Consider the following 26,982-nt stretch of genomic DNA (forward strand, 5'->3'; position numbering starts at 1 on the left):
GTACTAAAATAATAAAGGAACTTATTCCTTTCTGACCTTCTTGGTCTTCTTAACACCACGGAATTTCTTTTCACGGTTCTTCTTTTCCTTGCGTTGCTTACGACCACCCTTGGGAGGTTCAGCAAGACCGTAACGAACGAGACGGTATCTGGGTTCAAACTTCTTGAGAGCTTCCAAGTTGTCATAGATCAAGGCGAAACCAGTGGTCTTTCCACCACCAAAGTGGGTCTTGAAACCAAAGACAGAGACAACTTCCTTTTCGGCCTTGTACATCTTGGCAATCTTGGCACGGAGTTCGTCCTTGGAAACATTGGCAAGTCCAGGGTGAATGACATCAACGACCATTTGCTTACGTTGGAGTAAACGGTTGGTAAGGAACTTGCGAGTTCTGATAGTGACAGATGCAGCGTCGGCCTAAATGAGTGTAAAATGTTAATCGAATGGATTCCATAAAAGAATAAAAGAAAAAAAAACAAGCAAATGAAATATAAATCATTGTATTCGAGCACAAGTAGAGTAAATCATGCTTGTTTTTAAATGGATGAATGATCTTTACCATATTGATGATATGAAAAGGGAAGGGTCTTTTTAAATGGCTTCTTGCAACTTTACTTTAGGACTTCCACACCTCTTTTAACATCATAGGTATGCCCTTTCCCCCACCCACCAAATCGTAAAGATTCATGTCCGGCAATCGATGACCGGACAATTTAATCGGTGTTTAAATCAAGTTCGAGAGCCATAGGATATTTCCTTATACTTTACCAAATAAACTAATGCGTTATATAAATACTCTCGGCCTCTTATTTTCGGATAAAATGAATTTTTAATGAGACAGATGATATTATCCGCAGACCTACATGCATTTTCCTTTCTGCAACGCATGATGAATGATATGCTTCCAAGTAAAACAAAAGTCTAGACAGAGGAAATCACAGGGGAGAGGAGTTGTGAGAAGATTCGGGTCAATTTTAGGTTGTATCATTTGAAATAGACAAGTGTTCCTTTTAAATGTCATATTGCAATGAATAAGACAGTTAAATGCGGACTTGAATATTTCATCAAACCAAATACATAAAAATGAGTTGGATGCTTTATTTCTTTGAATGACGCATTATCTATTGTTAGTCAGGATAGAAAAGCTTTATGATGCTACTTGTTATAAGAAGCATACTATTATCAGACAAATAAAATAAACAAACTTGTTAAAGATAAAACAGTTGATAATAATTATTTTATAATAGAAAAAGCATTTGATGTAGTCATCGTATGAAAGAAAAAGAAACAATGAAGACTACTTTATTAGGAAAGATGCAGTCTTTTATGATCGAGTGATGTTTCTCTTGAGCTATCGTCGTCATATTATATTTGGTAGCAGCAGTATCGAATGAATCAAGAAAGGAAACAATACTCTTACCAGAGGGCATGACAGGACAGTAACACTTTAGGGCTCAGCTCAGGTACGTGACCAAATGTCAAAAGCTTTATTTTTTTCTTTTTGATCCCAAAACATTGGGACCTTGACAGTAGTACAAGAGTAATGACGTATATAACAGAGTGTAATAGATTACATCTTTCATTATTATAAAACGTGATAGAGCATTATATGCGCTGAGTGTATAATTTGACATGGTGTCTATGTTTCTTACTGGATTGAACTGAAATTTAAAGTCAAGAGGGAGAAGATTTAAACTTTTTTAGAACAAGAAAGGTTGTGATCCTATAGACTTTCATTCTAAATTCCCATATTTATACTTTCTACCTTTTTCTATAAATCTCTCTCACTTTTTTTTTTCTTTCTTCTTCTTTTTTTTTGGTGATATGAAGACTATTTATTTATATGCAGAAATTAGAGCAACTATCACCAATGATAAATGTAAATATAAACAAGAGAAAGAATGAGCACAGTTATAAATATTAAACATATCTAATAGAATCAAACCCTATCAAAGAATAACATGCAAGCAAACGTCACTTTTGAACAGCTTGTTCACAATCCTCTCACTCCTTTGCTCGGTAATAATCCTCTTTTTCTTTTTCTTTTTCTCTTTATTAATTAAAATGTATTTAGATGACAGTTTGATACCATCAACAACAATAGAAGATATACAACATAGTTTAAATCAAATAATTAATAGAACATTAATAAAAGAAGATGAGATCACTACTGAAGAAGAAGCCTTGTTGATCTATCATGCTGAACAACTCAAGATCATGTCGATTGAACTGCTAAGCACAGAAAGAAAAGTAAGAGAGCTGTTGCTGTTGGAGTCATCTGTATCAGAGCAATACGAACTACGTGAAAGAGCCTATCGACAGAGAATAGAGGAATGTGATGAAGTATCAAGGCAACAATTGGAATTGATTGATCATCTTGTCGAATTATCAGACCATCTAAAGAAACCAGAAAAGAAAAGACATAGAAATTCATTCATGACAACCACCACTTGGCAAAGCTCAGAAAGCAGTTTTTTTGATAACAGTACATGTGCTACCAGTATTAGTAGCCATAGTGGCTTTTATGTTCATCCTAAGCCTACTGAGCATCGAGGTGACTGGCGATATAAGCTTTGTGTGTGGATAGGTGGAAGTATTGGAGGTGGTAGACTTATTCATTCATTTGAGAATCAGAAGCAAGTAAGAGAGTTTCTTATTGCGGGATTTGGTGTGATTCAATCATGCAGATACAACTATACGTTTCACATCGACCAAGCTCAACGTAGTCGATTTAAACTTCTATCCAAGTCATTATGGACACCAGATGATCAACAAGATCAGTGTCAATCGGGTACTTGTCTAACTCGATTTTCATTCAAGACCAGAAGACATCACTGCAGAAGGTAAAATGAGCTGTTAATAAATGAAGTCTGTTCTAAAAGGTGATATTAGATGTGGACAGATGATATGTTATTTACATAGTTTAAATAAACTACCACTATTTTCATCATCAAACAAACAAGAGAAGTTCAGCTGGTACCGTGTATGTGATGCTTGCTTTATTGACTTGGTATTGGTTAATAATGTATGATAACAAACTAAACAATAATGTATATAATTGTAAATAAAATATTTTGAAGTTGTTTATATAATGCAAGGATAATGACAACGTATCACAAATGCCTTAAACATTTATTTTTATTTACAAATAAATTAAAACCCAAATAGGCGCATGATGTTTATCTTCATCGCCTTTACCCGACTCAGATCGAGAAACGTATGGAAGCTAAAAAATGCTGAGGGAAAATCGATTCAGGCTTTTTTTTTTTTTTTTTTTTTTTCTCAGGATGAGAGGATGGTGATGGTGAGAATTTTTCATGGCATAGATAGTCAAGCTCATAAAGAATGGGGGCAAATAACAGGCCATCAAAGAAATCAAGCAAGGAGGGCTTGAAAGGAACGTGGTGTTTGATTAGATAATTTGTTCAGAAGGAAGATCAGAAGATCGGATATTGTTTCAGGCAATTATAGTCAATGGTACATATTGAAACCATGAATAGAATGGGACTTTATAAATGTCTGTGAAGGATGGAAGAGGCATGGCCTATTCTGGTCATTGGTAGTCACAAGAAAGGGTCCAAGGAGATAACCGGATGTTATTGGAAAAGAAGCGTAAAGTTATGGGATGAATGTTTTTGATAGAGATTGTCTTGTTAGAACTGTAGCTGGATCTATTTTAGAGCTCGTTTGTCTAGGTGTAGATATTCTCTCTACAAATGTGACTTTGAAAGTGTATATTTGGTGAATGATTAATGGGGGGACGGATATGGATCAATAAGCAAGAAAACATGGTATTGTCTGAATGCTTAAAGGATCGTAGAAGGAATTGTGATTGAAGAATGTAGATTTGTTCTTGCATTGAAGGTTGTTTTGTAAGGTGGACCACAGATATAGTGTTTTCTAAAAAAAAAAAAGAAACTTTTTCCCTACAATAATAACCATTTTATATTACTATGTTCTAAAATAATTATATGCTTGTCCACAGATATTCTATTAGGCTACAAAACTATTTTTGGTCGCTCACAAAAAAAAAAATCTCGATTGGAGTTTGTTCAAAAGCATTCTCTGGCATGGAGGTATCTTGCTAATTAGCGATAACTACACACTTTCAGACATATTAGAAACCTAACAAAATCATGCATCAACTAGTCTCATTGGGATAAATAAAATTAGTTTTAGTGTTCTTCTTAAGGCTTGCTCTTATACACACATTGTATGTGCTCAATTCGATTACGGTTTGTTGATCAATACTATCGAATCTTCTATTATACAAGCAAATTGAAGGCATGATTAAATAAAATATGAAAGGCGTTTATAATAAACAGTTATCAAAATGTGTTAATAGAATATATAATTATGAATACCTGTGAGAAATACCGATTAAAATAGAAGTTTAACGCTTATTATGAATAAGAAATAATGAACATCCTTAAATGACGCCTTCCACTTTTGAGCAGCCACAAACTGACTTATGGATCTTTGGAGAATACGCATTTAATTTTGTTTATTAGGAATAAAGTTGTATAAGATAACAGTATTACATGTATTCTATTCAAGTTTTCTGTCATCGAACATCTCAGGGTTGTTCTTGTGCTGTTCAAAAGAAAGAAAACTTATTTGTTGATTCAGAGTCAATATTGATTAAAGTTTGTTGGGATTCCATACTGTTGTTATCAGCTAAATCAATTATTATTTCTTCTTCATTGAAACTGTTAGAGAAATCAACTATTCTAGCAGTACAATAAATCTACTTATACTTGAAACAGGAATGATATGCTTGTATAATCCAACATGATCAGGGCATGAATAAGCAGAAAGATCGTTATTCTGTCAAGCATGATGGAGAAAAGCGTGTTTATCAACTATGCTTTGTTGTCAAAACAAAAATGAACTTTAACAGTCAAACTAAAGCTGAAACGCCTTTTCGCGATAGAAATCTTAATTTCGATGGTTGTAGTTAATATCACTAACGTTAGATTTGTTCCTTTTACTGCTTAATTTGTTGCCAAAAAAGAAAAATAATGACTGAAGTGAAGAGTATTTGTATATCTTGAAATTGTATGTGGTAACTCATATAAAAAAAATAACTTGTGCACAAACAAACAACTGCACAAAACTAAGCCGTCAAAAAAAAAAAAAGGAAATTCAACTTTCTGTTCAAACAAGAAACAGTTCATCCTATCAAAGAGTGCTTAGGCGATAAAGTATCTGTAAAGAAGACAAGGTAATTAAAAGAAAGGGTATATCTATTGTATTTGGTTTGTACAAATAAATACAACAGGAATAGTTGCCGTAAAAAATAAATAAACAAAAGCCATGGATGGCATTTATTTGCTTTTCAAAGAATATTTGTCGTATAAACTGACTCATCATGAGGTTAATAGAACGATGAAGACAGAAATAAATGGAATATCATTCATTTCAAAGGATATTAAAATAGCTATCAAGTTGACTTGAGCTTTGTAATTCTGGTACATATAAATTCTGTAAACACATGCTTATCACAAAAGCATTCTTTTCTTTGTTTACTACAACTCGTGTCTTGAGAAGACGTGTCAACTAAAACAAATGATTCAGGCCAATTTGAAGACCTCGATGGATTATTTGTCATATAATGAAATTGCGTTTTCTTTATTAAGCAAGAAAAAAGTTACGATTTTTTTATTCAAGAGAATCTTACAAAGTGCGTTATACATGAATGTCTAATATATAATTTTCTATTTTTTATTGATCTAATTCGTACAACATCAACTCATAAAGCTTAATTGATGTCGCTCGACCGCTATTGCTTTTTCATAAGTCGATCAGTCAAACAAGGCAGCAATATACCTGTCGCAGCATGACAAATTCCTATGTTATTTATTCAATTTACCGATCATCTTCTCTATCAAAGTTTTTGGAAACTAGACGGTTTTCAACACTGATTTGATTTTGCTTTATTCTCCTTATACCAGAATAGCTTACTTTTTAATAACCCTTTTTAAATAAAAGCAATAATAACCTTTGATATGAAACGATACTGTTCAAAATCATGAATAACAAAAACAACCTTTTGCATTTTAAACTGAAGAGGCGCGATTGATTTATTAAAAAAAAATCTATCGCCATTGACTGTCCTTGTGCTTATGGTGCTTCTCCTTCTTTTTCTTTCCATGATCAGAGTCAGAGTCAGAATCAGAGGAGGAGGAGGAGGAATCAGAATCAGAACCAGAGCCTCTTCTATCCTTCTTCTTCTTTTTCTTTTCTCCCTTTTCCTTCTTTTTCTCTTTATGTTCGGAATGATGTTGCTGTTGGGGAGGAGCATAGTGGGCGGCAGCAGGAGGAGGAGCGTGGTAGGCGGCAGCAGGAGGAGGAGCGTGGTATTGAGGTGGTTGGTTATCATTCTTGTAAGGCATGTTTTGGGCTTGATGGTGCATAACAGGAGGCACAAATGGTTTCTCATCATGTTTATGCTTTAACTTTTCTTCTTCTTCCTTCTTTTCAAAGTGTTCTTTTAATTCATGGGCACCCCAAGCGGTCAAACCAATGGCAGCTGCGCCAGCTAAAACACCACCACCATATTTCTAGTATAAAAGCTTAATCAAATGTTATATATTCGTCAAGTTAACTTACAGCCCAAGTAGGAATGGTTCCTCTTGATTTAGCTTCGTCAAATTCTTCTTTAGTCATATTATCAGTATTCACAGTACCGGGCATGCTGCCTTCAGAATTATATCGGATAGGAGCAGGAGGAGTAAAAGGGGGAGGGGTACCAGTACCATAATTATCAGGAAGAGGGTTGGCAGGACCCAAAGAAGAATAAGAACCTTGACGGCTTTCGGATTGATGGTGAACACTTGTTTGAGAATGTGTAGTAGATTGTTTATAGGCTACTTGCTCACCACCTTGCAAGCTCATATTACCAAAAGACGAAGTAACTGAACTGACCGTATTTGATCCCTGAATGATAGATGTTAAATAATGTTTTCATTCACTTTTTTTCTCTTACGTTGAATACTAAATTCAATTGAAGTTCACCAAATGGTTGTCCATTAGAAGCTGAAATTAATTGGACCCATTTTGATTCGGAGCCTTGATTAAAGACATGATTGAGCTCGACTTTTGAATAGGCAAGAAGGCCACCACGATTAGGATTTTCATTAACCAATTCAATCGTTAAAATATTTTGACCTTCAGGAACATTGCTAATAGAAAAAAAAATATATAAGTCTGCAAGATGACATGTATAAAAATAGATTGTTTACCAAGTTAAGCTATTTTTCCATGAAGGTTCGCGGCCATCGACAGAGTGTGTTCTGTGTTTTTCTGTTTCTTGAATAAAGCAACCAACAAAGAGTTTTGCTTCTATAAAACAACGTTGAGTACCTAAAAAAATAGAGAATCCCCCTTCCCTTCCCCTCCCCCCTTTTTTTTATTACCTTCAATAGAGGGTATGTTTCTTGCAGTAACTGATAGGACATTGCATTAATACAAAGTTTTAAACATACTCTTATCCTTATGTACCTGGTGTCACACTTAATTTTCCAACAGCCATATTTATTTTAAATTGAAAAAGAAAAAGGAAAAATGAGAAAAAGGACAAGTTCTATTTTTATATATGATTACAGTATACTCTTTCAGAAACTATTCGCCAAACTTTTGAAAAAATTAGCTGAATTTAAAAAGTACAATTAGCCATTTTCCTGGGGCAACCTTAGCCAAAAAATAAGTCCTTTTAGCCAGATTCAGCATACAAACTAGCCATGTCGTAGTACCCTTTCTTTATCGCTTCGTTTTAATTTACTTAGCTATTATTTATAAGTGCTTTTGTATATGAAGACGGCCTTGGAAATTTTCTAGGAGAGATTAGAGAAGAAGCAGTAATTACTGAAATCGAGTTGACGTTGAAACTTATCCACTAGACAGCGTTACGAATTATAATCAGTGCATCGGCTTAAAGACTCCTGAGAAGCAGGTTATAAAAAAAAGAAAAAGTTGAACGCGCTGAGGAATCACTAGTTGAGGCTCATTCAACAGGGAAAAAAAGACGAGCTTACAGAAAATATTTGGACGGGGATAAAGAGTATTTCTTTGAGTTAGTTTATGCAAAGGGTCTGAAAGTAGTCCAAGCCGCAAGAAAGCTGGGTATGCCTACGCAGACTGCCCAGGGCTATCACTATAAAGAACAAAAAGATCCGCAAATCATTATTCAGCGAAAAGCTGCAAAGAATCCTGTTGGAAGAGTACCATCTTTAGGCGAGGAACACAGCATATTTTTAGTTAATTACATCAATAAGAAGCCATCGTTGTCATTCGATGAAATAATGAACGGTTTGTCAGCTCAATTCATGAATCTGAACATATCTAAAACTGCTGTATACAACTTCATGAAAGAAAAATGCAGAATCAGTTTGAAGAAGGCACACTTCCATTCAATGGAAAGAAACTCATCTGAGAAAATCCAAAAAAGATACGAATTGATTAAAAAATGGGTGAAGACTGATTTAGACTATCCCATTAACTGTATATTTATCAGCGAAGCTACTTTTCATATCGATATGAAAGAACTGTAGCTTGGTCTAAGATAGGTAGTCGTGCTGAAGTAGTTATCCCCATGACAAGAGCAAAAACTACAGCTATAATTGGGGCAATTTCTCCGTATGGAGTTATCAATGTGAAAGTGAGAAGGCCAAGAGTAGTTAACCAGAATAAGAAGAGAAAGTCAGGGGTGGTCAAGCTGTAACAACACTCAAAGTAGAGGCCGTACTGTCATAGGCCACTGTTTCAATTTCATATGCGATACAATGAATGCTTTAGACAAACACAAGGAGCTCAAAGATTGCCACATAGTAATGGATAACGTGCCTATTCATATGGATGCTGACAGTGAAAAAGAGATCAACAGGCGGGGATATGGTTGTGTATATCTTCCTCCATATTCCCCTAAGTTAAGTCCTATTGGGCAGTTTTGGTCTGTTTGTAAGAGCAAAATGAAAAGGAAAGAACTCTTGCAAGAAGAATAGTTACCCTCAAGAATACGTGATGTACGCAATAGCATTATTTTGAGTGAACTTAAGAGATTTTGTAGATATTCCATAGCAAGGTTTGAAGACTGCTTAAATAGATAACATATTTAATACAGGCGTTCCACTGCCAAAAAAAAAAAAAAAAAAAAAAAAATTGGAGGACTTCCAAAAAAATTCACCAGTTGTTAAAAGCCCAATTCACTGATCAAAACGTTGGCGAAACGAAGTCGAATGATGTGATAGATGCCCACCCTTGGTATCGTCAGCTCTTTGGCTCTCGAGATTATTGTCTTTAGCATAGCTAGCTATAATTTAGTTTAGTTTTATATATTATCATCCCTCCAAAAAAAAAAAGACCACATAAAAGTGGAATATTCATTTTTTGGAAATATAACTTGCTAAACTTATAAAAAAAAGCTTACCTGTCAGTAATATCTGACTCATTGTTACTGAAATATTTCTCTTGAAGATTTCTTTTTTCGTTCAAACAACGCTGAAAAAAGACATTGAGTGTTTTATCCATCCTGTACAACCTTTTCTTGTTACTTTTCCGGCCGATTCGCATACACAATATGTGAGACGATCGTCTGCTTTCAATCATGTTCTTCTAACGTCACCTTTTTCCTTTGATCAAATCTCCTCAATTAGATTTAAAAACAGTGAATATGGTAGTAAGTATAAGCGCTTAGAGTCTCTGTCCTTGATCAATTTTTCATTACTTTCGGCTTATGAATAGGTACATAACAATATATTGGCCTTTCATAACATTTTTATCCAGTACCTCCATTGCATTAGTGAGGTAGGCTAAGAAATGTTTGTTTCTTGTTCCAAATTTACCATTTACTTTTACTTCTTTACTATCTGCCCTTATTTTCTTTGAAGGAACTGATTCTGATTTTTTAACTTCAACATTTATGATATCAACTTGGGAGATTGCACTTAAAGTTGTAAAATTAACACCCTTTCCGGTAAGTACAATACTTTTTGGGGGATTGCCTTTGTATGAACGACCATGGTTACTTTGAGTATGTAAACAGAAACCAGCTTCATCAATAAAAACACAATGCTTAGCAAAATCCAACTCTGTGTTACCTACGTATTGTTCAATAATGGCTTTTCGTAAAGCAATTACTCTGTCCGAATTTCTTGCCGCTGTTATCTTTTCAAGTTTCTTTAAAGTTATATGAATTTTATTTACTAAATGTTTGTGGATTCCAGAAACTGAGGTTTTTAAATCCTCAAATTTCCTATGAAGTTTTTCTTTTAACTCATCATCTAATGCCGCGCGAGGATTCTCTTTGATATAGCTCACGGGAAATTTAGAAAGCTCCTCAGTCAACTTAGAGCATGGTTTTCTACGAGGTTTGGGACAAGATTCAGAAAGTCGTCCCTAAAGATGATTGTTATAAGTATTAACACAATTCTGAGCAGTGCGAATCTTTATCCCAGAGGCTAAAGTTACATTTTTGGCTGTGGGACCTTCCGTAATGATTAGATCAAAAAGTTTTTCAATTTAATTGGATGTATATTTCCTGTAAGAACCTCTCATTATAGTTTTGGTAGCCTTATATAAATTTTTTCAATGTCATTGACTCGGCAAAAAGGAAAGCATCTCCAAACGAATCTTCATCTGGCGGATCAACATCCATATGTTCGCGTACACAGGACAGAATGTTCCCGATTTGCCTTATTTTTTCTATCCATCCTTCACTTGAATTAAAATGGTCAATTTCCATTTTTTCGTCCTTATCATCTTTCATAGAATGATCGACAAAGTATCCATGTCATCATTTGAAATAATCTCTGTACAAGCAACAGATTCACTAAAGTCATTCATCTTTGTTATAATATTTTGATTAAAATAAAAGAAAAGCAGTATTAAAATAGCTCAGACTTCTTGGTCTATTTATATTTTGCTTTGGAAATCTCTTGATGCAAATTTATTAAAATTTAAAGACTATTTATTTACAAATTCCATTTGAGTGCGGAGTGTTTACCACATCTGTTTGCCCGGACTAATTCAATATGGATAAAGTAAAGAGAGGCTAAAAAAAACCCTTCGAGATCAAGGGTAAAAAAAGGGTCAATAGAATAATATTTGGAACATAGTAATATATTCAAAGCTTTAAGAGTCAATTCAGAGGGATCTGACCATGTGGGGGGGGGCTGGTACAAGTGTCTATAAAGTGGTAAAAATGATCCAGTTCAAACAGGATTGAACATATGGTTAGCCAACAAAGGATCCAAATTTATTTTTAGCTCAATGCAAAAAACGTTTTAACGTCCGCGCAATTTTTTTTTTTACCTAAACTCAAAATACAGTAAAATGTTGGGTTCTTGTCATTAAAAAAAAAGCATGCCAAGATTGGAACTGGGCGAGTGTATTTGTGTGGCTAGTATTTTTTTTTTGCCGAAAGTTAAATACGCACAAACACAAGCACAAATCCAAATCATTTATATGAAAGACTATTATTGAAACTCGTTTAATTATTGTAATTTACAAGATTAACAATCATGCAAAAAAAAGAAAGAACACTTCAAATACGATTGAGCATTTTGAAACGACCAATTTGTGTAACTCAGCTCGTACGAAAAAGGTCACTGATTTATTTATTTTTCGTTTCTTTTTTCTCGTTTTTCCAACTTTTTTTCAAAAAAAAATGAGTGGCTATAATAATTATCAAGGTGAAGCTGCTAGTTATTTAGGTGGTAATAACAATCAAGGTAAAATAAGCTCTTTACTTAATTACCATAAAATGCATTTTGTAACACCCTTTATTTAGGATATCACCAACAATCTCAATATCATTACGCTCCAGAAGAACACGGTCATGAATTTAGCTCTATGATTTCAAGCATTATGAGTAACCCATCCAGTCATCAACCTGCTCAAGATCATGAAATCCGAGCAGCCCAAGCATCCTATCAACAAGTTATGAATAACCCTGGTCAGCCTAATTCTGCTGAACATGTAGGTAACGCAGCTGCTGTCCAAGCATTACAAAGAAGTCAAGAAACAGGTGGTGGTATGGGAGATATGATTAAGATGGCTATGTCAATGGCCTCCAAGATGTCTGGCAGTGGTAGTACTCAAGGCGGACATAATGATGCAGGCAAAAACCAAGCAATTCAACAAGCTGCTATGATGGCTGTTAAATTGTACATGTCGAAGCAATCTTCTGGTGCTAGTACTGGGCACTCTGGTTTAGGAGGATCATCATCTATTGGTAATATGCTGGGTATGCTCATGGGCTCATCATCAGGTAGTAACCATCAACAACAACAGCAGCATTCGTCTAGTGGTGGAGGCCTTGGCGCCATGGTTGGTTCACTTCTTGGTAGTGCTACTGGTGCAAGTCACTCTTCACAAGCAAATCAGCATCAACAACAGGGACATAACACTGGTTATGGTTATGGTCAACAAGGAGGTAACTATGGAAACCCTCAGCAGAGTTATGGACAACAAGGAGGCAACTATGGAAACCCTCAACAGAGTTATGGACAACAAGGATATGGAAATTACTCACATCCCAATCAAGTCCCTCCTCAAGCTCAACAACACCAATCACAAGGTGGAACTGATTATGCAGCACTTGCTTCAGGATTTATGAATAAAATATTTAAATAAACGTGTATTGTTACATAAAAACTATAAATTCTTATGGTTAATGAACGAAGAGAAAAAAGAAAAGGAAAATATGAAAAGGAAAGAAAGAGAGCATAGAAATGATGTTCTCATTTGCAGCATGTGCATATACGCAATTATGGAATCTAGGGTTTAAAAAGCATTAGAACATCATTAAACGGAGTATAAAATAGTGTAACCTCCTGCATTTCACCTCTTTTTTAATTTCAAACTTTATTTTATCGTTCACACAAGAGCTATAAAGCAAAAAAAAAAAAAAAATGAAAACCTTTGATTTCACCTATTGTTTTATCCTTATTTGTCTCATAATTTTTTATTTTTTTTTTTATTTTTTATGGAAATAAAAAGATTACATTTAAGGCCGTATCAAAAAGAAATCTCAGCAGAACACAAGCAAAGTTTTTGTTACTTTTTTCCCTTTTTTCTTTTTCCTCTTCTCTTTTTTTTTTTTTTTCTTTTTTTTTTCCTTTGCTTTTGACTATTTTTCTATTATTAATATTTACTGATGGTAACAAGTGACAATAGTGGACTTCCTGTTATTCCACTATCCCCCATCGCTCAGTCTTATATACTTTACTCTAATGCATTTTCCCAAGCTTCTGAAAAGTTAAATGAAGCTAAACAAACCTATCCACCTGTATCAGTTGACGTTATGAAACGTCTTATAAATAATGTGCGAATTGAAAGACAACAATTAGATGCAATCACTCGCAAAATGCAATCTGTTGAAGCAGCTACTCCTCTCTTTTGGGATTCAGACACCTTAGCTCGTCAAATAGCCACAGTGAATTGTGGATTATACAATGCTGTGATGTTGGACAAGAGAGCTCTTTCACAGTTAGATCAGCAACAAACAAAGCTTTGTCATCTTGTTGATTTCCACAAGTATTTGACTCACAGTATGGCTCATCAGCTCATCTACTGGGCTGAACTGACCAAACCTAATAATACAACTGCCCCTGCTGTTGTACCACCTGTGCATCCTAAAGATAACCTTGTTGCCCATCTGGTACGAGTTGCTTATTTGCTGTTACATGCTTACCGTGATTTCTCTGGGTTTGCTGCAGTTATCAAGGCACTTACTTTACCTGAAGTACGTCGTTTAAAAAAGATTTGGCAATCCTGCTCTTCACGTACCAAGGAAATGTTTCGTGACCTGGCCCAAATCATCTCCCCTGCCAATGACTATCAAGCCTACAGAAATTTTCTTCGCAATAAACTCGAGCTCTATGTTCATATCCATCATCACCGGGGTAACAGTGACAGCAGCGGTATGATGATTGCCATTCCCTGGATTCAGCCTCACTTTTCGGCTATTCAGTCAATCGTGACTTACTATACCGCAGGCGACAACGAGGACCAGCAAACGTTGGGTGGTGATATCATCTTGTCCGCCCCTGGGGCTCACAAAATGGATATTGAAATGTCCATCCTCGAACTTTGTCAACGTAATTCTACTATCAGTGATTCCCTCTTGGAAGACATTTTATCTAATGCATCACTCGATAAAAAGAAATCTCGAAGGTCCTCTATCGCAGCTGTATCCAAGGCAATTCATCTGGATGGCCTACGTAGCGCTGTGATTCCTGCTGCCAACTTGAATCATCTTGCACCTGGAGATCAACTTACCCATCACTGGCTCGTATCTCGTGTGTATCTTCGTAGAGATCAGCTGATTGATGAAAGTAAAGAGGTTGAACCTTTGAAGCCTGGAGAGCAGATTGCTTGTGATGAAGATGAGTTGAATGAAACAGCAAGATACACCATACCAGCCACTCCAGCTGTCAGTGCTCCCATTTCAAGGCGTACAAGTTTTGTATTACAAATAGCTTCTACTGCTACTGCTGCTACTGCTGCTATTACTGCTACTGATAAACCTGCTGTAGAAACCAAGTCATTTGAGGTGTCTAGTGCAGTACAAAAATCAGTAAATGATGAAAATTCAGCTCCAAAAGAAAATACATCTACCACCAAGGATAGTAGTAACGAACATGATGATGACAATGACAGTGATCATAGTAGCGATGGAGATGCTCCGATTGTGGATCTGGTAAAGCCTAACGTTGATGGTAACGATCAAAATGGCGAGGAATCTGAAGCAAAGCACGAGGTTACACCACGTCAAGAAATTGAGACTAATAAAGAAATCCCTAAAGAGACAGTAACGATGAACGACAGCAAGGAAAAGCCAAAAGCAAGTGAAACCAAAAGCGTTTCTGTTGCCTCAAAGTCGTCTACTAATGTCAGTAAACCAAAATCATCCCTATCTCCAAGTGCACCGGAATTTATACCAAATATGAAATCGAATACAAAACCTATTAATAATATATCATCAGTATCAGAGGGAAAATGGTCAGGATACCCAGAAGAAGATAATGACTCGGAAACATGGAAAGGATATCCTGTTCCAAAATCAAATAGTATAACTGAAGAAGAAGATGATGAGGTATGGAAAGGCTATCCTGGACCGAACAGTAGTACGGATAGTCCAAGAAGAGGATCATCTCAGTCTGAAACATCTGAAGAATGGAAAGGATATCATGCTACAAAAATGGAAGCAGATTGGCAAAGAGAGAGTGCAATGAAGGTTCAGGAATATGAATGGCAAGGCTACACTTTAGAGACTTATAATGAAGATGAGCTTGATTCTAGCACAATGATGGATGGGGAGTTTGAAAAATCGCGGAAGGCACGCGGCCAGCAGGGCAATGGAGATAAATTGCTGGAGGATTTTCAGAGAAACAGGAACACAATGATCAAATAAACAAATAATAATATACCCTTCTTTATTACTTTTAAGATTGGGCCTTTTCTTAATATCATACACATACACAGCATATTATAATTCACTGGTCAGACTCTTTCTTCGTTCTTTTGCTGCCATTGAAGCAGCCCTTGTATGTGTACTCGCTGCTGATGTATCCTCATCTGCTGTCTTGAATACCCTTATTTGCTCTGCTGCATCATCCAACATTTCTTTTGCCATCTGATATACTTCAGTGCCTTCTGTATTGTACATGAGTGAATTGGTCAACATCAATATGACATCTCGCTCAAACTCAGTTGTCGTATTTATCAACTATACAAATATTTTAGTACTACCAACATGTCTTTTGTGCTTCCTACCCCATCTCGAATACGAAATTTTATTGTTTTTAAATCCATAGGCTTTTTGATGATATCATAATACTGCGGAGCAATAGACTCTTTAATTGGGCTCATAAACATGGCTCCATTTTTATGATTGGCAATTTCTCTCCAAAGTAAACTGATGTTCTTGAGCCATGATCTGTATCTTGGGTCTTCTTTGTTTGATTTTTTACTACTTCCATTACTACGGTCATTTGTTGGAGTAGGAGCGTTACTTTCACTCATGCTTTCATCACCATCCTTTATATCGGTTATATCGACAGGTGTTATACTTTGACTACGGTCTATAAAGTACGAAAGACTTTAATACAGTCATTGTTTATTGTTGCTACTGTTATTTATCACCTGCTGAGTGCTCTGTGTTTGTAGCATGCGCCATACCAGGCTCGTTCTCTATCTTACTTTCAATTTGAATACCACTGCCTAATAGACCATCTTCCATTCTACTCCGTTTCGATCGGGGCTCTTCAAACACTTCTGTATCATCAGCCAAGCGTTTTGTTTTTATATGGTTTTCTAGGTGGTTCAGTTGGTCCCATTCGGGGTGTGGACGCGTGTTATCTGTATTGATGGTGTCAACTTTTTTATCAGTTTCAATAAACACGCCATTTCGTTCATCCGGTGTCTTTTCTGTATCTGCTTTAAATTCTCTTGTCTCATTGTTATTAATAACGTTACTCTTTACTTCCAATTCTACTTGTTCTGGGTTTTGAATCTCTTTGTGTCCTTTTTGCTCCCTTTCTTGAGGCGTATTTTCCAATGATTTATGTGACAAGCCTGATTCTTTATTCTCTTTTTCCTTGATTTCTATGGATTCCTTTGCAGCTTGAACTCTTTCTGCATCTTGATTATTTTTATTTTCAACAATGGCCCTCTCTTCTTCTGTTTTTTCGTCTTTTTCTAATCCATCTGATCTTTCTTTGTCTAGCAAAGATCCTGGCCATGTCTTTTCAACCCTAGGCGATTCTGAGTTTTTTTCATGTTCACTCGAGTATTCAATAAACTGATAATCCAGTTTGCCAGCGCGTATATCTTCTATTTCAGAAATGAGCATCAAAAACTTTTCTTCATCTTTGTTTATCTCTTTTTTTAATTCTTCCAATCTTAATGAATATAGCTGTCTAGCGAGTCGTATAACAATAGGCATGTTTTGAGTGCTAACAAACTGAGATCGTCTACAAAAAATAAAGGATTAATAATAAAAATGTAGACTTTTTATCCTATTACTTTTCTTTCTCTAAATCTTCAATCATTAAATAATATTGCAGCGAACAACTCTATAAACTAAGAATAAAAATCGAACATAAAGCTAAATACTTTTTCTTTCCTTTTTTTTCCCTTTTTCTTTTCCCTTTTTTCTTTTTACCTTTTGATTAAAATAGTCAGAAGGACGATCTAATAGAGCATGATGCTTCAAACTTCGTGCAATTTGAAACCAGTTGTCTTCACCATATTTGTAAACAGCTTGTGAAAGTAATAGTTTTTCTAAAATCGTCCATTCTGTTGTTGACATTTTCATAAAAGAAAAAGATACAGCGTTCCTTTCTTTGTAAGCGAAAATATCGTATTTTTTATTTGATCGTGAAAAAAAAAAATCTTAAATTGATAATTGAAATTCTCAAATACTAAGAAACTTTTCTGAAATTGTTAAAGTAGCTTCAACTTTTTTCATGTCACTTTTAGGTCTATTGCGTTAATTAGCTTTGGCAAGGTCGCGAAATGTTTGGATTAAAAGCGATCGAATGTTTCAAGTAAAATATCCAAATATTAAATTATTTATGAAAAAGATAAGATTGTTTACTCTTTCATCTAGATCGAAATCAATATGGTGTTTGGAGATACAAAAGATCTCGCTTTAGGAAAGTTATGAAAAAGTGGAAATGTTAAGAGAAACGTAATAGTAGTAGTTAGAAATGAATTATTTCTTGTGTTTATTTACTATTGTATAAAATGTCAAATCTATGAATGATAACTTAGTTAATATATCTGTTGATGATCAGGTTGGCTTCTAGGTGGTTTTCTCCTTCCTTGCTTGTGTAATTCTCATAATTTTACCAAAGCTTTGCTTCTGGATACTGCATTTGTGATGTATATCTTTGTAGACTCTTAGATGAAAGATACCAAGTCATTTCAGTATAATCCTTTGCCGAGATATGGACATTTATAGCAGACGTATTGAGTCCTTCTCAGTTGAATGTACTAATGTTGAATGTACTAATGTTGAAGAAAGAGGCTAGAATTAATTTACAATTAAAGACTATCATTCTTCCTATGTACGTTGGTTCTCCTATTCACGGAGCCTATAAAGTTAATACTGTATTGAATACGTTTGAACTTTAAAAAGAATGGCTTAATGAACCCAAACTGATAGCTGGTTGTATTATCACCATGAGAGAAAAGCGCGGGTCATCATATAAATGAATTTGAATCCAAAAAGTGCTGGGGACACGTTACTGAATAAAACGATATGCATTGTCATTCTGGCTTGACATCTGAGCAAGTAAACAAGATCAAATAAGACTGGAAAATTGACATAAGAGAGTAGAATGTTTATTGCTAATATTTCTTCTAATATCAAACAATTTGCTGATGCTGTTTATGATACCATCGGGGATAAAAATTACAGATAATATGCTTAGACTTCTCTCTTGCATCCATTAAAAACGAGACGTATAAAATAAGAGGATTATGAGTAAGAAAATTGAGGATAACAAATTTATTGATTTAAAAAAGTGCAACAAATCTAATAACACATGGGGAAGGTGCTAGGAATACTAAAGCCGCTGTTTCTAACGGCCTTTACGATATCACAATGGTAGCTGGTGAACGTTTCTAATACACATTGGTTTCCCTTGCAGTTTACTCGACTATCACCAAAGACCTTCTTGACCTTCAAGCTGTTCAATGCTTTACTGAGATTTGCCAATCTGGATTTACATTGGCTTATAGTGTAACCATGACCTACAGCGCCCAAGTAGTAATCGTTGTCGACCTCTAAATTTACACTACATACTTTGATAGCCATAGCAACCTTCAGGAGTACAAGAAAGCAGATAAGATTAAAGAATTTCATTTCAAAATAAGAGCGATAGTAATAGTAAGAAAGATGGTAAATAGTCGCCTTTTTTATATACACTCCTACTCGGCCATCTGAGAATAATTTTAGCTTTCAATTACTCTCTGTCTAACATATAATTTGCTTTTTTAATAGGAACACAAAGTTAACATATGTCTCACTTGTTAAAAATAAATGAAACGGTGATCTACAGACAACAGTGAAGCTATGTAAGATCAAAATACATGATAAATTTATCTGTTTGGTGGGCAAGAGACTATGATAGAGTAGTGTTTCTTATAGAATATGAAATCAAAATGAAATGTTATTACATTTTATTATAAATGCAATAATAAAGCTATTTTTGTATAATAATTGTAGTGAGTATCCACTCATAATGCACTGTTTTCAGGGAATCGCTATGCCTACTTGTCACTTTATATATTGGCTGTTTTATAAAAGTTGCAAAAACACGATATTAGTTCTGAAAATAGCATACTTTTATACTCTATTGGGTATTTATTACCTTTATTTGACAAAAATCTTTATCCTTTAAGGATATCAACGGCATAAACAGGATTAGAGAAAAAGGTAAGACAGATCGCGCTTTACATGCTTAACATGTCACCATGATTGTACAAAAAGCAATAAGAAGTTTGATGCAAAGAGTCTATAACTGCTACATGGCATTATACTCTATACATGACAGTGCTGTTGATCAATACATGGTAGATTTGCTATCTCTAACTCACTGGCTTGACTAAGCTTCAATCAAATAGATGCATTGACTTTATTATAATTTGAGCTGCTGAAATTTAAAAACCATTTGGCCTTCTTCTTTCAGTTGCAGAAATCCGATATCATCTTAGTTTTTAACCTGAAGTTATTTTAAAATAAAGTATCTTGTCCTTTTATGACAAAAGAACATATCAAAAAAGAAATAGTTGATATCTTATTATCCACTTGCTGCTTATTTTTCTCCTGATAGAAAATGAGTGAATTGAAGACGAGCATGGTATTAACATGTTGTATATTTTGGAGTATCTCTCTAGAATTTGGTATTCAAATCTTAAAGTGGTTAACCCAAAATTAGTTTCAAGTACTTCAAGTATTTTTCAATACTTCTTCCCTTCTTCTATATCTTTACTTTATGCCCAAAAGGTTTTTTTAGTTTCCCTTTTACTTTATTGATCTGGCATGCGCAATTTAATGTATTATATACATTACGTGCTCTTTTCGCCTATTTATTTTTTAAAATAAAAATTTGTTTAATCATAGCTCAATGGAAAATATGTTATTTGTTTCTGCTTGATTTAGCATCAAATATTTTACTACTTTACTTTGAAGCCTTGCTTTTTAGTTTCTTATGGATCATTTTTACCAATTTGACTTTATTATGATAAAGCGAATTGAAGTATGTTTGAGAGCAACTTAAGATGTCTTTATCATCTTCTTATCTATGGCGTATACATTTAGACATGAAGCACCTCATCAAAAGGATAGATTCTTGATTGGATTAAAAAAGTAAATCATGACTTAGTGTCTCGTTAAAACAAAGATGCTCCTAATAGAAACATCTTGTTTTTCTTCTAAAAATAAAGTTGAATCGTTTCAATTAAAGTTGATGATCTTTGGTTACAATAGATGGATCATCTTTATAAAACTATTTGTCGTACTATAAAATCATGTCATAAACTACCCCAATTTGCTTACAATTGGGGTATTCTTTTAGATTAGACGCGAAGGGTGATTAGAAGGTCAACTGAATTGTCGTTATTTTTTGAATAAAAACAAGACTATAAAATAGCGTGATGCTATTGTGTATTTTATACATCTTATAGAAAGCAGCTGATATGAACTAGAGAAATTTTTCATTCGTTTGCATGATCAGCCTGTGGGAAAACTACTCGTGTTCAGTTTAAAGCAAACGTCAAACGCTTTCGTGGGACGAAAACAAAAATGATCAAACGGTTTTTCACACGCGTAAAGAGATACCTTGTTTTATTTGGTATAAAAACTATGTACAAAAGAAAAGTGCTAATTGAATACACAAAATATCAGGCCATTTAATTAATCGTCAAAGACGTGATTGATAACGGGACTAAAGGAAGCCTCAGATTCAGCAACTTCTTGAGGAATATGAACAGTTGTATCGGGAGATTGATGCTGCATTTCTTCTTGCTTTTGCTTGACATCGATTTTTGAGAAGGTTGCCGTGGGTGTAGCAAAATAAGCGCGAACCATGGTTCTCTTTGAGAGATTGCAAGAGCGACGAGCAGCTTGAGAGATAACAGAGGTAATGGATGACATGAGAAAAGTAAAGCAAGAGAAATAAAAGAAAAAAAAATGAATAAAAAAAAAAGTACAAAAAATAGTGTATTTATACGTTTATCATGCTAAAGGATAACACCTCGGAACAATATCCATGTGAAGCACAACAAGAGGATTAGTCCATGTGACTCGACTTAATGATAAACCCCCCCCCTCATATAAAAAGCCCAAAATCTGGGATTTTTATTGGAGAGATGTTGGAGGACAAGGATTTTTGCCAAAGATGATCTTCATAAAGTAGTGTTCTATAAGAATTTGTCACATTATACATAGCCAATCATTTAACGAATTTGAAAACAGTCAATAAGAGACAAAATTGCTTATAAATTTCATTTTGATTCGTTTAGAATGACAAAATGACCACGTCGTTCGTGCTATATAATTTATGCTGACATATGAAATCGAATGAAAATAAAATGACTTTACTACATTTAGTATTAGGCACTATTATATTTAAAGTAGCTTTTTTTATTTTATTACATATAAAAACAAATAAGTGTAACAAGAATGCATATCATATAAATTTAAAAGAGGGGGTATCGTCTTTAATAAAGATATTTTTCATATTTTTTTGTTAGTTTGCTGGGTTTCCTAAACTCACCGAAGACCTTGAAAACAAAGATGACTTAAAAGATCTTGTGGAAGTTGAATTTGAATGTTTTGTAAATACATCTTCATCTTCATCAAATATGACAGAAGCTCTTCTAACGTTCTTTTGGGATTTTTTAGATGTATAGCGTGGTCTCATAATAACTACTTTATAGAGCTCTTTGCGTTCGCTGTATTGACTGGCATGACTGCGACTGCTACTAGTTCTTTTTGTGGGTGGTTTGATTGGTGCAGCAATGGTCAACAGATCAGTTTCATGTTCCTGAAAACTCGACAAGCTATTTTGGTGCATTGCGCTAAAAGATGGGCGACAGGGAACAGTGTTACATCCAAGGGGGGTAGGTATCTCCCAAAGTGTGTCTTTCCACAGTTCAAGTAAAGTATCACTGTATTCAATCAGCAAGGTCCAAATACGAGTCCATTTCGTATTGACCTCAACACAGCGATTCATATCGCTTGTTTTTGCCCTTGTATGTCTTTTCATCCAAGAAGGGATTTCTTTCAAGTTGAGCTCAAGTCCAGTACATACAGGCGCTAATACGATAGCTAATGCTTCAGAGTTCATCATATTAGTGTCTGCGTGCTTTTGTATGGATGATGTCAGAATAATAATGTATTGCACAAGATGAAAATGTTCTCTTGGTAATTGTTGAATCATGGAAGCAAATGCTCTAATGGTTGCCTTATTTGAGTAAGACTCGTCTATTTTTTGCTTTAGTGGAAAAAAAAAAGTAAAGCAAGGGTATCTCTTACCAAAGAATCTAATGAATTTATCATGACATGAAAGAGGAATAGGAGGATCAGGTAGTTGTCGAAGGTATTTCTTGACTACGCCTGCAATGGCATGTATATCATTGTTTCTCAAATCTAAATATTTTCCATAAGTTGGGGGCCTGTCAAAATCATGGCGAAGTTGCTCTACTTCAGGAGCCGCACCCGAAAGTCGAAATATGCCTTCCGTCAATAACCCTAAGAAATTCATGCGGAAGCAAAAATTATTTAGATCCCAGATAGACATATTCATTTGTTTATATTACCTCTTTTCATAATCTCTTCAAAACATCGGTATACAGGATCAGGAATAGTCAATCTATATTGATCATTGTATGAACCACACATATAGGCTGACTTTAAAGATGCACCGAAAATGCCCCCAGTAACCATTGTTCCCCCTTAATAAAGGATATAAATCAATTCTGATGTTTCAATTTGCGTTTCTTTTTCTTACCTTTTCTATTACTTGAACCTAAAAAATGGTGCTTACCGTTCGTCAAGAAAGATAACAAATTCTTTTGTCTTTTTTTTTCTGTTAAATGTCTTTCATCTGCCAACATGGTTGCCTGCTTCCTGTTTTATTATTGAATAAGAAAAAAAGAAAAAAGAGAGGATACTAAAAGGGTAAGCAAGCGAAAATAATAAAAGCAGACGGGCTTTAAATGGTGCAGAAAAAATGGAAATGGTGTAACTAGAGTGATCTGTGCCAAATAGCTGTGAATTTCGCATGTATTTATATTTCTACCTTTTTCACAAGATGAACACAATAAAGATAAATATAGAATGAGGGTATATGAAGGTAAATCACAATTTAATATAGGACTGGCTTTCTTTCAATAAAAAGTGTTATTTTTCAAGTGTTCATCACATTGGTAACCAGGTTGCTGTGATACAATTCATCAATGTAACCATGGCAATTAATTAAAAAGTGTGAAAAAAGTGTGATAAAAATGAAGAAGAAAAAGAACTAGATGTACATATAGAATATTATTAAAGCAAAAGCTAATTTACTGATGTATATCTTATTCATTCTACGTAGCTCAGTTCACTTCTTACCCTGGTTTACTTTTTTTTTAAACAAAAAAAATTAGAGTTCATCGGAATACATAATTATTGTATAAAAAAGGTACATGTTTATTGTCACATCGAAAAAAAAAAAAACAAGTACGCTGCAATGTGTGAAACGCTTCAAAATAATAATTACAGGTAAATAAAGGATTTTAAAAGAAGGTAGTGTACTGCATAAGATGTGGTACGTATTCTTCTTTTAACCATAGATGCGTATGTGTAGGTTGAAGTTGCAATATTATACCTTTTAAGAGCAACCTGATTTAAACCAGTTGGAGATGCATTTATACCAGAGCCAAGCTGCAAATCCTGTCAAAGAAAATAAAAAAAAAAAAGAGTCAAAGTTAAATGAACAAAACCCTTCAGCCACATTTAGAAAGTCTCTTTTTGTAAAAGAAAAAAAGAATGTCTTGGGTGACATAGCAAGCAGAAGATAAAAATAATGATATACATCATTTTGTAATAAATTTGAAGCAAAAGTTGCGTTGGTTCATTTTATATGAAGAAATAAATATATTACATTGCAAAGACAAAGAAAGCGATTATTCCAAAGTATAGAGAGTGAGATTAAGTCACTCTAATCTTTTAATAGAAATTTAACGTAATTACATGCCAGATAGCCAAAAAAAAAAAAAAAGATATCAGCCTCACCTCCAAGGCCTTTGAAACGTTTCCTCCAAAACTAGTTTACCAAGTTAATAACTGAGTTTAAATCAGTTTCCTTTTATGTATTTTTTTCCCCCTTTTTTTTATTCACTGGGAAAAAAAAATTTTATAAAAAGTTTAGCTTTTTTCGATTTGACAGCCTTTCTTTTACTTTCTTCTTTCCAAAATACTAAAAATGGAAATCTTGAAGAGCCTTCATTTCAGTCCCGAAACTCCTTTTGGTTTGCCACTTTATCCTTTATTCGAGAAGGCATATGAAGCTGCTCTTGGTCAAAAAGCATCCAACTTTAGATACATACAGGGTGTTACCCCACTTTCGACAGTTAATGAAGGTAAGCTTTTTTTTGTTGGGTTGTGTACACAAACAAGATGAGGAAGGGAGAGCTGACATTTCAAGTTCATTTCTAGTTACCATCAGTTGCATTACTTATTTTATTCTCATATTTGGTGGTCAGGTATTCATGAAGGGCTTGCCTGCTTTCAAGCTGAAGATCCCTTTCATGATTCACAATGTTTTATTGACTTTAGTCTCTGGTATACTTTTGGCCCTGATGATTGAACAAATTTTCCCCATCATCTACCATCAAGGATTTTTGGCTGCTATTTGTGCTCAATCCACTTGGACTCAACCTTTAGAATTGCTTTATTATCTTAACTATCTTGTTAAATACTGGGAATTGATTGATACAATCTTTTTGGTTTTGAAGAAAAAGAAGTTGGGTAAGTGTCTTGTTGTGATGGCAAAAAACAAATCACTTATGATATGTATTAGAATTCCTTCATTATTATCATCACTCTTTAACTATGGTCCTTTGTTATACTCAACTTAACGGAAAAACGTCTGTCGTAAGTGAATTATGTATTACAAAGTATAATCTTTTTTCTAATATTTCATCTTAGTCATGGGTAGTTATCACACTCAACTTGGCTGTTCACGTCTTGATGTACTATTACTACTTCCGTACTGCTGCTGGTGCCAAGATTTGGTGGAAGAAGTACTTGACCACAATGCAAATCACACAATTCATTATCGATCTCAACATTGTTTACTTTTGTACTTATACTTATTTTGCTTACACCTATTGGCCACATTTGCCAAACATGGGAAGCTGTGCTGGTACAGAAACTTCTGCTCTCTTTGGATGTGCTCTCTTGAGTTCATACCTTTTACTCTTTATTAACTTTTACAGAATGACTTATCAAGCAAAGAAAGCTGCTGCTCGTAAGCAAGCTGCTGCTAATGCTACTAATACTAAAGATACTAGATCCAAACCCAAGAAAATTTAAACTTTTTTTACAACTAATATTAATGTAATAAACACGTGTCAATTTACTGAATAGAACTTTTGCCGTGTAACAAAAGGATGTTTGCACAGAACATGTGAAATTCTTATAAAATAACAGTAATCTACATAAATACATGTATTCACTCTCTATTTTAGTGATTGTATGTGCTCACTGTTATCAAAATGTTTTACAACCTGTTCATCATTTACTCGAGTTTTTTTTTTTTTTTTTAGCTTTCAATAAGTATTTGCCCAGATATCTTTGTGTACGATAACAAATTGAATCTCGTATCCGCGTAAAAATTTGTCACACAAAAGAGCCTGATGAATTCATTCCTACATGGATACATCAACTTTTTCGAACTCTACGGTTTTCCTTTATGAATACATTTTTTTTGTACAAAGATGGGCAGGGCCATGCTGTTGATGAGCGTAACTATCTTGATCCCATGGACTATGTCGTTGATGAAGAGTTGTCCGCTTTTCAGACCGTGAGCTCTGAAGCTGCCTATTTGCATAGTGCGTCCCGCAAACATAACCATGAAACTGTTACTGCACATATGAATAAACCAGAAGACGGCGATGTTCATATGGGATAAATAACTCCTCAGTGACAGTATACAGCCTACACGGATCAAGATAGAGCAAATTTTTTTCAAACCAGTATTTGAGAAGGTTTTGAATGCGTCGACTGCTGCAGATCAGTTGGGAATACATGTCTGTTCAGCACAAAGATGGACCTTGCAATATGAAAATGGACTTGGTATTACTTTTGAAAAAACATGAAAAGGAAGGTCGTCCACGTACTCTCAATAAAGAACACAAGAAGGTTAGTTTGGAATGCGTTGATGTGAACCCATCGATTACAGTTGATGAAACGATTGCTTCAAAGTTTTGAAGAAAGGGGAAAGGGGAATGAAATGACTGAAACGGTTTTTTAACTTTGTAAATAAAATACAAACCTATCTACCCGTCCTTACAGCTGGTATATCACCAATGTGTTTATAGCAAATGCCCTTGTCAAACCTTTCCTACACAACATTGATTCTCACCCACAGTCCATGAGCCTGTCTTGCCCTTTGCTTATATCGAGTTGATTTCAACTTCAAATGTCTCCACATGATGATCAAGTGGGCTCAGATCAGGTTGTGAGAGGATCAAGGATGCACTAGATGCTTTGATTCCTCTTTGTGATGAATCGTTGTTACTTTGATCGTGTGCTTCGGATTGTTATCGTGCTGAAAAAAAAAATTCTGATTAAGAGTGATCAAGAATAGGATCAAGTTCAGCTTTAAGGATATGAGCTTAGTCCGATACAGTCATCCTACCATCATTTATCTCTCAGATATGCCCAAAACCATCGGAAGTCATATGGGTTGACAACGTTTTCACTGC

At 34.7% G+C, this 26,982-nt stretch overlaps 14 protein-coding genes across 14 annotated transcripts; 7 read left to right on the forward strand and 7 right to left on the reverse strand.

The window, feature by feature from the left end:
* Positions 1–21: 21 nt before the first annotated feature.
* On the reverse strand, positions 22–559 carry RO3G_04272 (40S ribosomal protein S24; the record flags this gene model as incomplete). The annotated part of the gene is made up of 2 exons (XM_067658862.1): positions 22–414; positions 557–559. The coding sequence occupies 2 exons, from the start codon at positions 557–559 to the stop codon at positions 22–24; spliced, it is 396 nt and encodes a 131-aa protein (XP_067514963.1).
* Positions 560–1,958: 1,399 nt separating this feature from the next.
* RO3G_04273 (uncharacterized protein) lies at positions 1,959–3,028 on the forward strand (the record flags this gene model as incomplete). The annotated part of the gene is made up of 3 exons (XM_067658863.1): positions 1,959–2,016; positions 2,072–2,840; positions 2,920–3,028. 3 exons carry the CDS (start codon positions 1,959–1,961, stop codon positions 3,026–3,028), a joined length of 936 nt encoding a protein of 311 aa, XP_067514964.1.
* A 3,067-nt stretch (positions 3,029–6,095) lies between these two features.
* RO3G_04274 (uncharacterized protein) lies at positions 6,096–7,531 on the reverse strand (the record flags this gene model as incomplete). Its single annotated transcript, XM_067658864.1, has 6 exons — positions 6,096–6,560; positions 6,610–6,936; positions 6,986–7,181; positions 7,242–7,362; positions 7,416–7,445; positions 7,501–7,531. 6 exons carry the CDS (start codon positions 7,529–7,531, stop codon positions 6,096–6,098), a joined length of 1,170 nt encoding a protein of 389 aa, XP_067514965.1.
* Positions 7,532–8,780: 1,249 nt separating this feature from the next.
* On the forward strand, positions 8,781–9,075 carry RO3G_04275 (uncharacterized protein; the record flags this gene model as incomplete). Its single annotated transcript, XM_067658865.1, has 2 exons — positions 8,781–8,955; positions 9,065–9,075. The coding sequence occupies 2 exons, from the start codon at positions 8,781–8,783 to the stop codon at positions 9,073–9,075; spliced, it is 186 nt and encodes a 61-aa protein (XP_067514966.1).
* Positions 9,076–9,200: 125 nt separating this feature from the next.
* Positions 9,201–9,446, reverse strand: RO3G_04276 (uncharacterized protein; the record flags this gene model as incomplete). Its single annotated transcript, XM_067658866.1, has 2 exons — positions 9,201–9,307; positions 9,425–9,446. 2 exons carry the CDS (start codon positions 9,444–9,446, stop codon positions 9,201–9,203), a joined length of 129 nt encoding a protein of 42 aa, XP_067514967.1.
* A 2,216-nt stretch (positions 9,447–11,662) lies between these two features.
* Positions 11,663–12,630, forward strand: RO3G_04277 (uncharacterized protein; the record flags this gene model as incomplete). The annotated part of the gene is made up of 2 exons (XM_067658867.1): positions 11,663–11,726; positions 11,786–12,630. The coding sequence occupies 2 exons, from the start codon at positions 11,663–11,665 to the stop codon at positions 12,628–12,630; spliced, it is 909 nt and encodes a 302-aa protein (XP_067514968.1).
* A 523-nt stretch (positions 12,631–13,153) lies between these two features.
* On the forward strand, positions 13,154–15,412 carry RO3G_04278 (uncharacterized protein; the record flags this gene model as incomplete). The annotated part of the gene is made up of 1 exon (XM_067658868.1): positions 13,154–15,412. One exon carries the CDS (start codon positions 13,154–13,156, stop codon positions 15,410–15,412), a length of 2,259 nt encoding a protein of 752 aa, XP_067514969.1.
* A 311-nt stretch (positions 15,413–15,723) lies between these two features.
* On the reverse strand, positions 15,724–16,240 carry RO3G_04279 (uncharacterized protein; the record flags this gene model as incomplete). Its single annotated transcript, XM_067658869.1, has 3 exons — positions 15,724–15,727; positions 15,839–16,082; positions 16,201–16,240. The coding sequence occupies 3 exons, from the start codon at positions 16,238–16,240 to the stop codon at positions 15,724–15,726; spliced, it is 288 nt and encodes a 95-aa protein (XP_067514970.1).
* Positions 16,241–18,541: 2,301 nt separating this feature from the next.
* On the reverse strand, positions 18,542–18,823 carry RO3G_04280 (uncharacterized protein; the record flags this gene model as incomplete). Its single annotated transcript, XM_067658870.1, has 1 exon — positions 18,542–18,823. One exon carries the CDS (start codon positions 18,821–18,823, stop codon positions 18,542–18,544), a length of 282 nt encoding a protein of 93 aa, XP_067514971.1.
* A 2,100-nt stretch (positions 18,824–20,923) lies between these two features.
* Positions 20,924–21,163, reverse strand: RO3G_04281 (uncharacterized protein; the record flags this gene model as incomplete). The annotated part of the gene is made up of 1 exon (XM_067658871.1): positions 20,924–21,163. One exon carries the CDS (start codon positions 21,161–21,163, stop codon positions 20,924–20,926), a length of 240 nt encoding a protein of 79 aa, XP_067514972.1.
* A 595-nt stretch (positions 21,164–21,758) lies between these two features.
* On the reverse strand, positions 21,759–22,957 carry RO3G_04282 (uncharacterized protein; the record flags this gene model as incomplete). The annotated part of the gene is made up of 3 exons (XM_067658872.1): positions 21,759–22,495; positions 22,547–22,660; positions 22,831–22,957. 3 exons carry the CDS (start codon positions 22,955–22,957, stop codon positions 21,759–21,761), a joined length of 978 nt encoding a protein of 325 aa, XP_067514973.1.
* A 393-nt stretch (positions 22,958–23,350) lies between these two features.
* On the forward strand, positions 23,351–23,858 carry RO3G_04283 (uncharacterized protein; the record flags this gene model as incomplete). The annotated part of the gene is made up of 5 exons (XM_067658873.1): positions 23,351–23,356; positions 23,388–23,471; positions 23,551–23,582; positions 23,784–23,797; positions 23,845–23,858. The coding sequence occupies 5 exons, from the start codon at positions 23,351–23,353 to the stop codon at positions 23,856–23,858; spliced, it is 150 nt and encodes a 49-aa protein (XP_067514974.1).
* Positions 23,859–24,476: 618 nt separating this feature from the next.
* Positions 24,477–25,588, forward strand: RO3G_04284 (uncharacterized protein; the record flags this gene model as incomplete). Its single annotated transcript, XM_067658874.1, has 4 exons — positions 24,477–24,633; positions 24,710–25,021; positions 25,074–25,147; positions 25,202–25,588. The coding sequence occupies 4 exons, from the start codon at positions 24,477–24,479 to the stop codon at positions 25,586–25,588; spliced, it is 930 nt and encodes a 309-aa protein (XP_067514975.1).
* Positions 25,589–26,036: 448 nt separating this feature from the next.
* RO3G_04285 (uncharacterized protein) lies at positions 26,037–26,186 on the forward strand (the record flags this gene model as incomplete). Its single annotated transcript, XM_067658875.1, has 1 exon — positions 26,037–26,186. One exon carries the CDS (start codon positions 26,037–26,039, stop codon positions 26,184–26,186), a length of 150 nt encoding a protein of 49 aa, XP_067514976.1.
* Positions 26,187–26,982: the final 796 nt, after the last annotated feature.

Source organism: Rhizopus delemar, genomic scaffold (genome assembly GCF_000149305.1).
Source record: "Rhizopus delemar RA 99-880 supercont3.3 genomic scaffold, whole genome shotgun sequence".
Taxonomy (NCBI): Eukaryota; Fungi; Mucoromycota; class Mucoromycetes; order Mucorales; family Rhizopodaceae; genus Rhizopus; species Rhizopus delemar.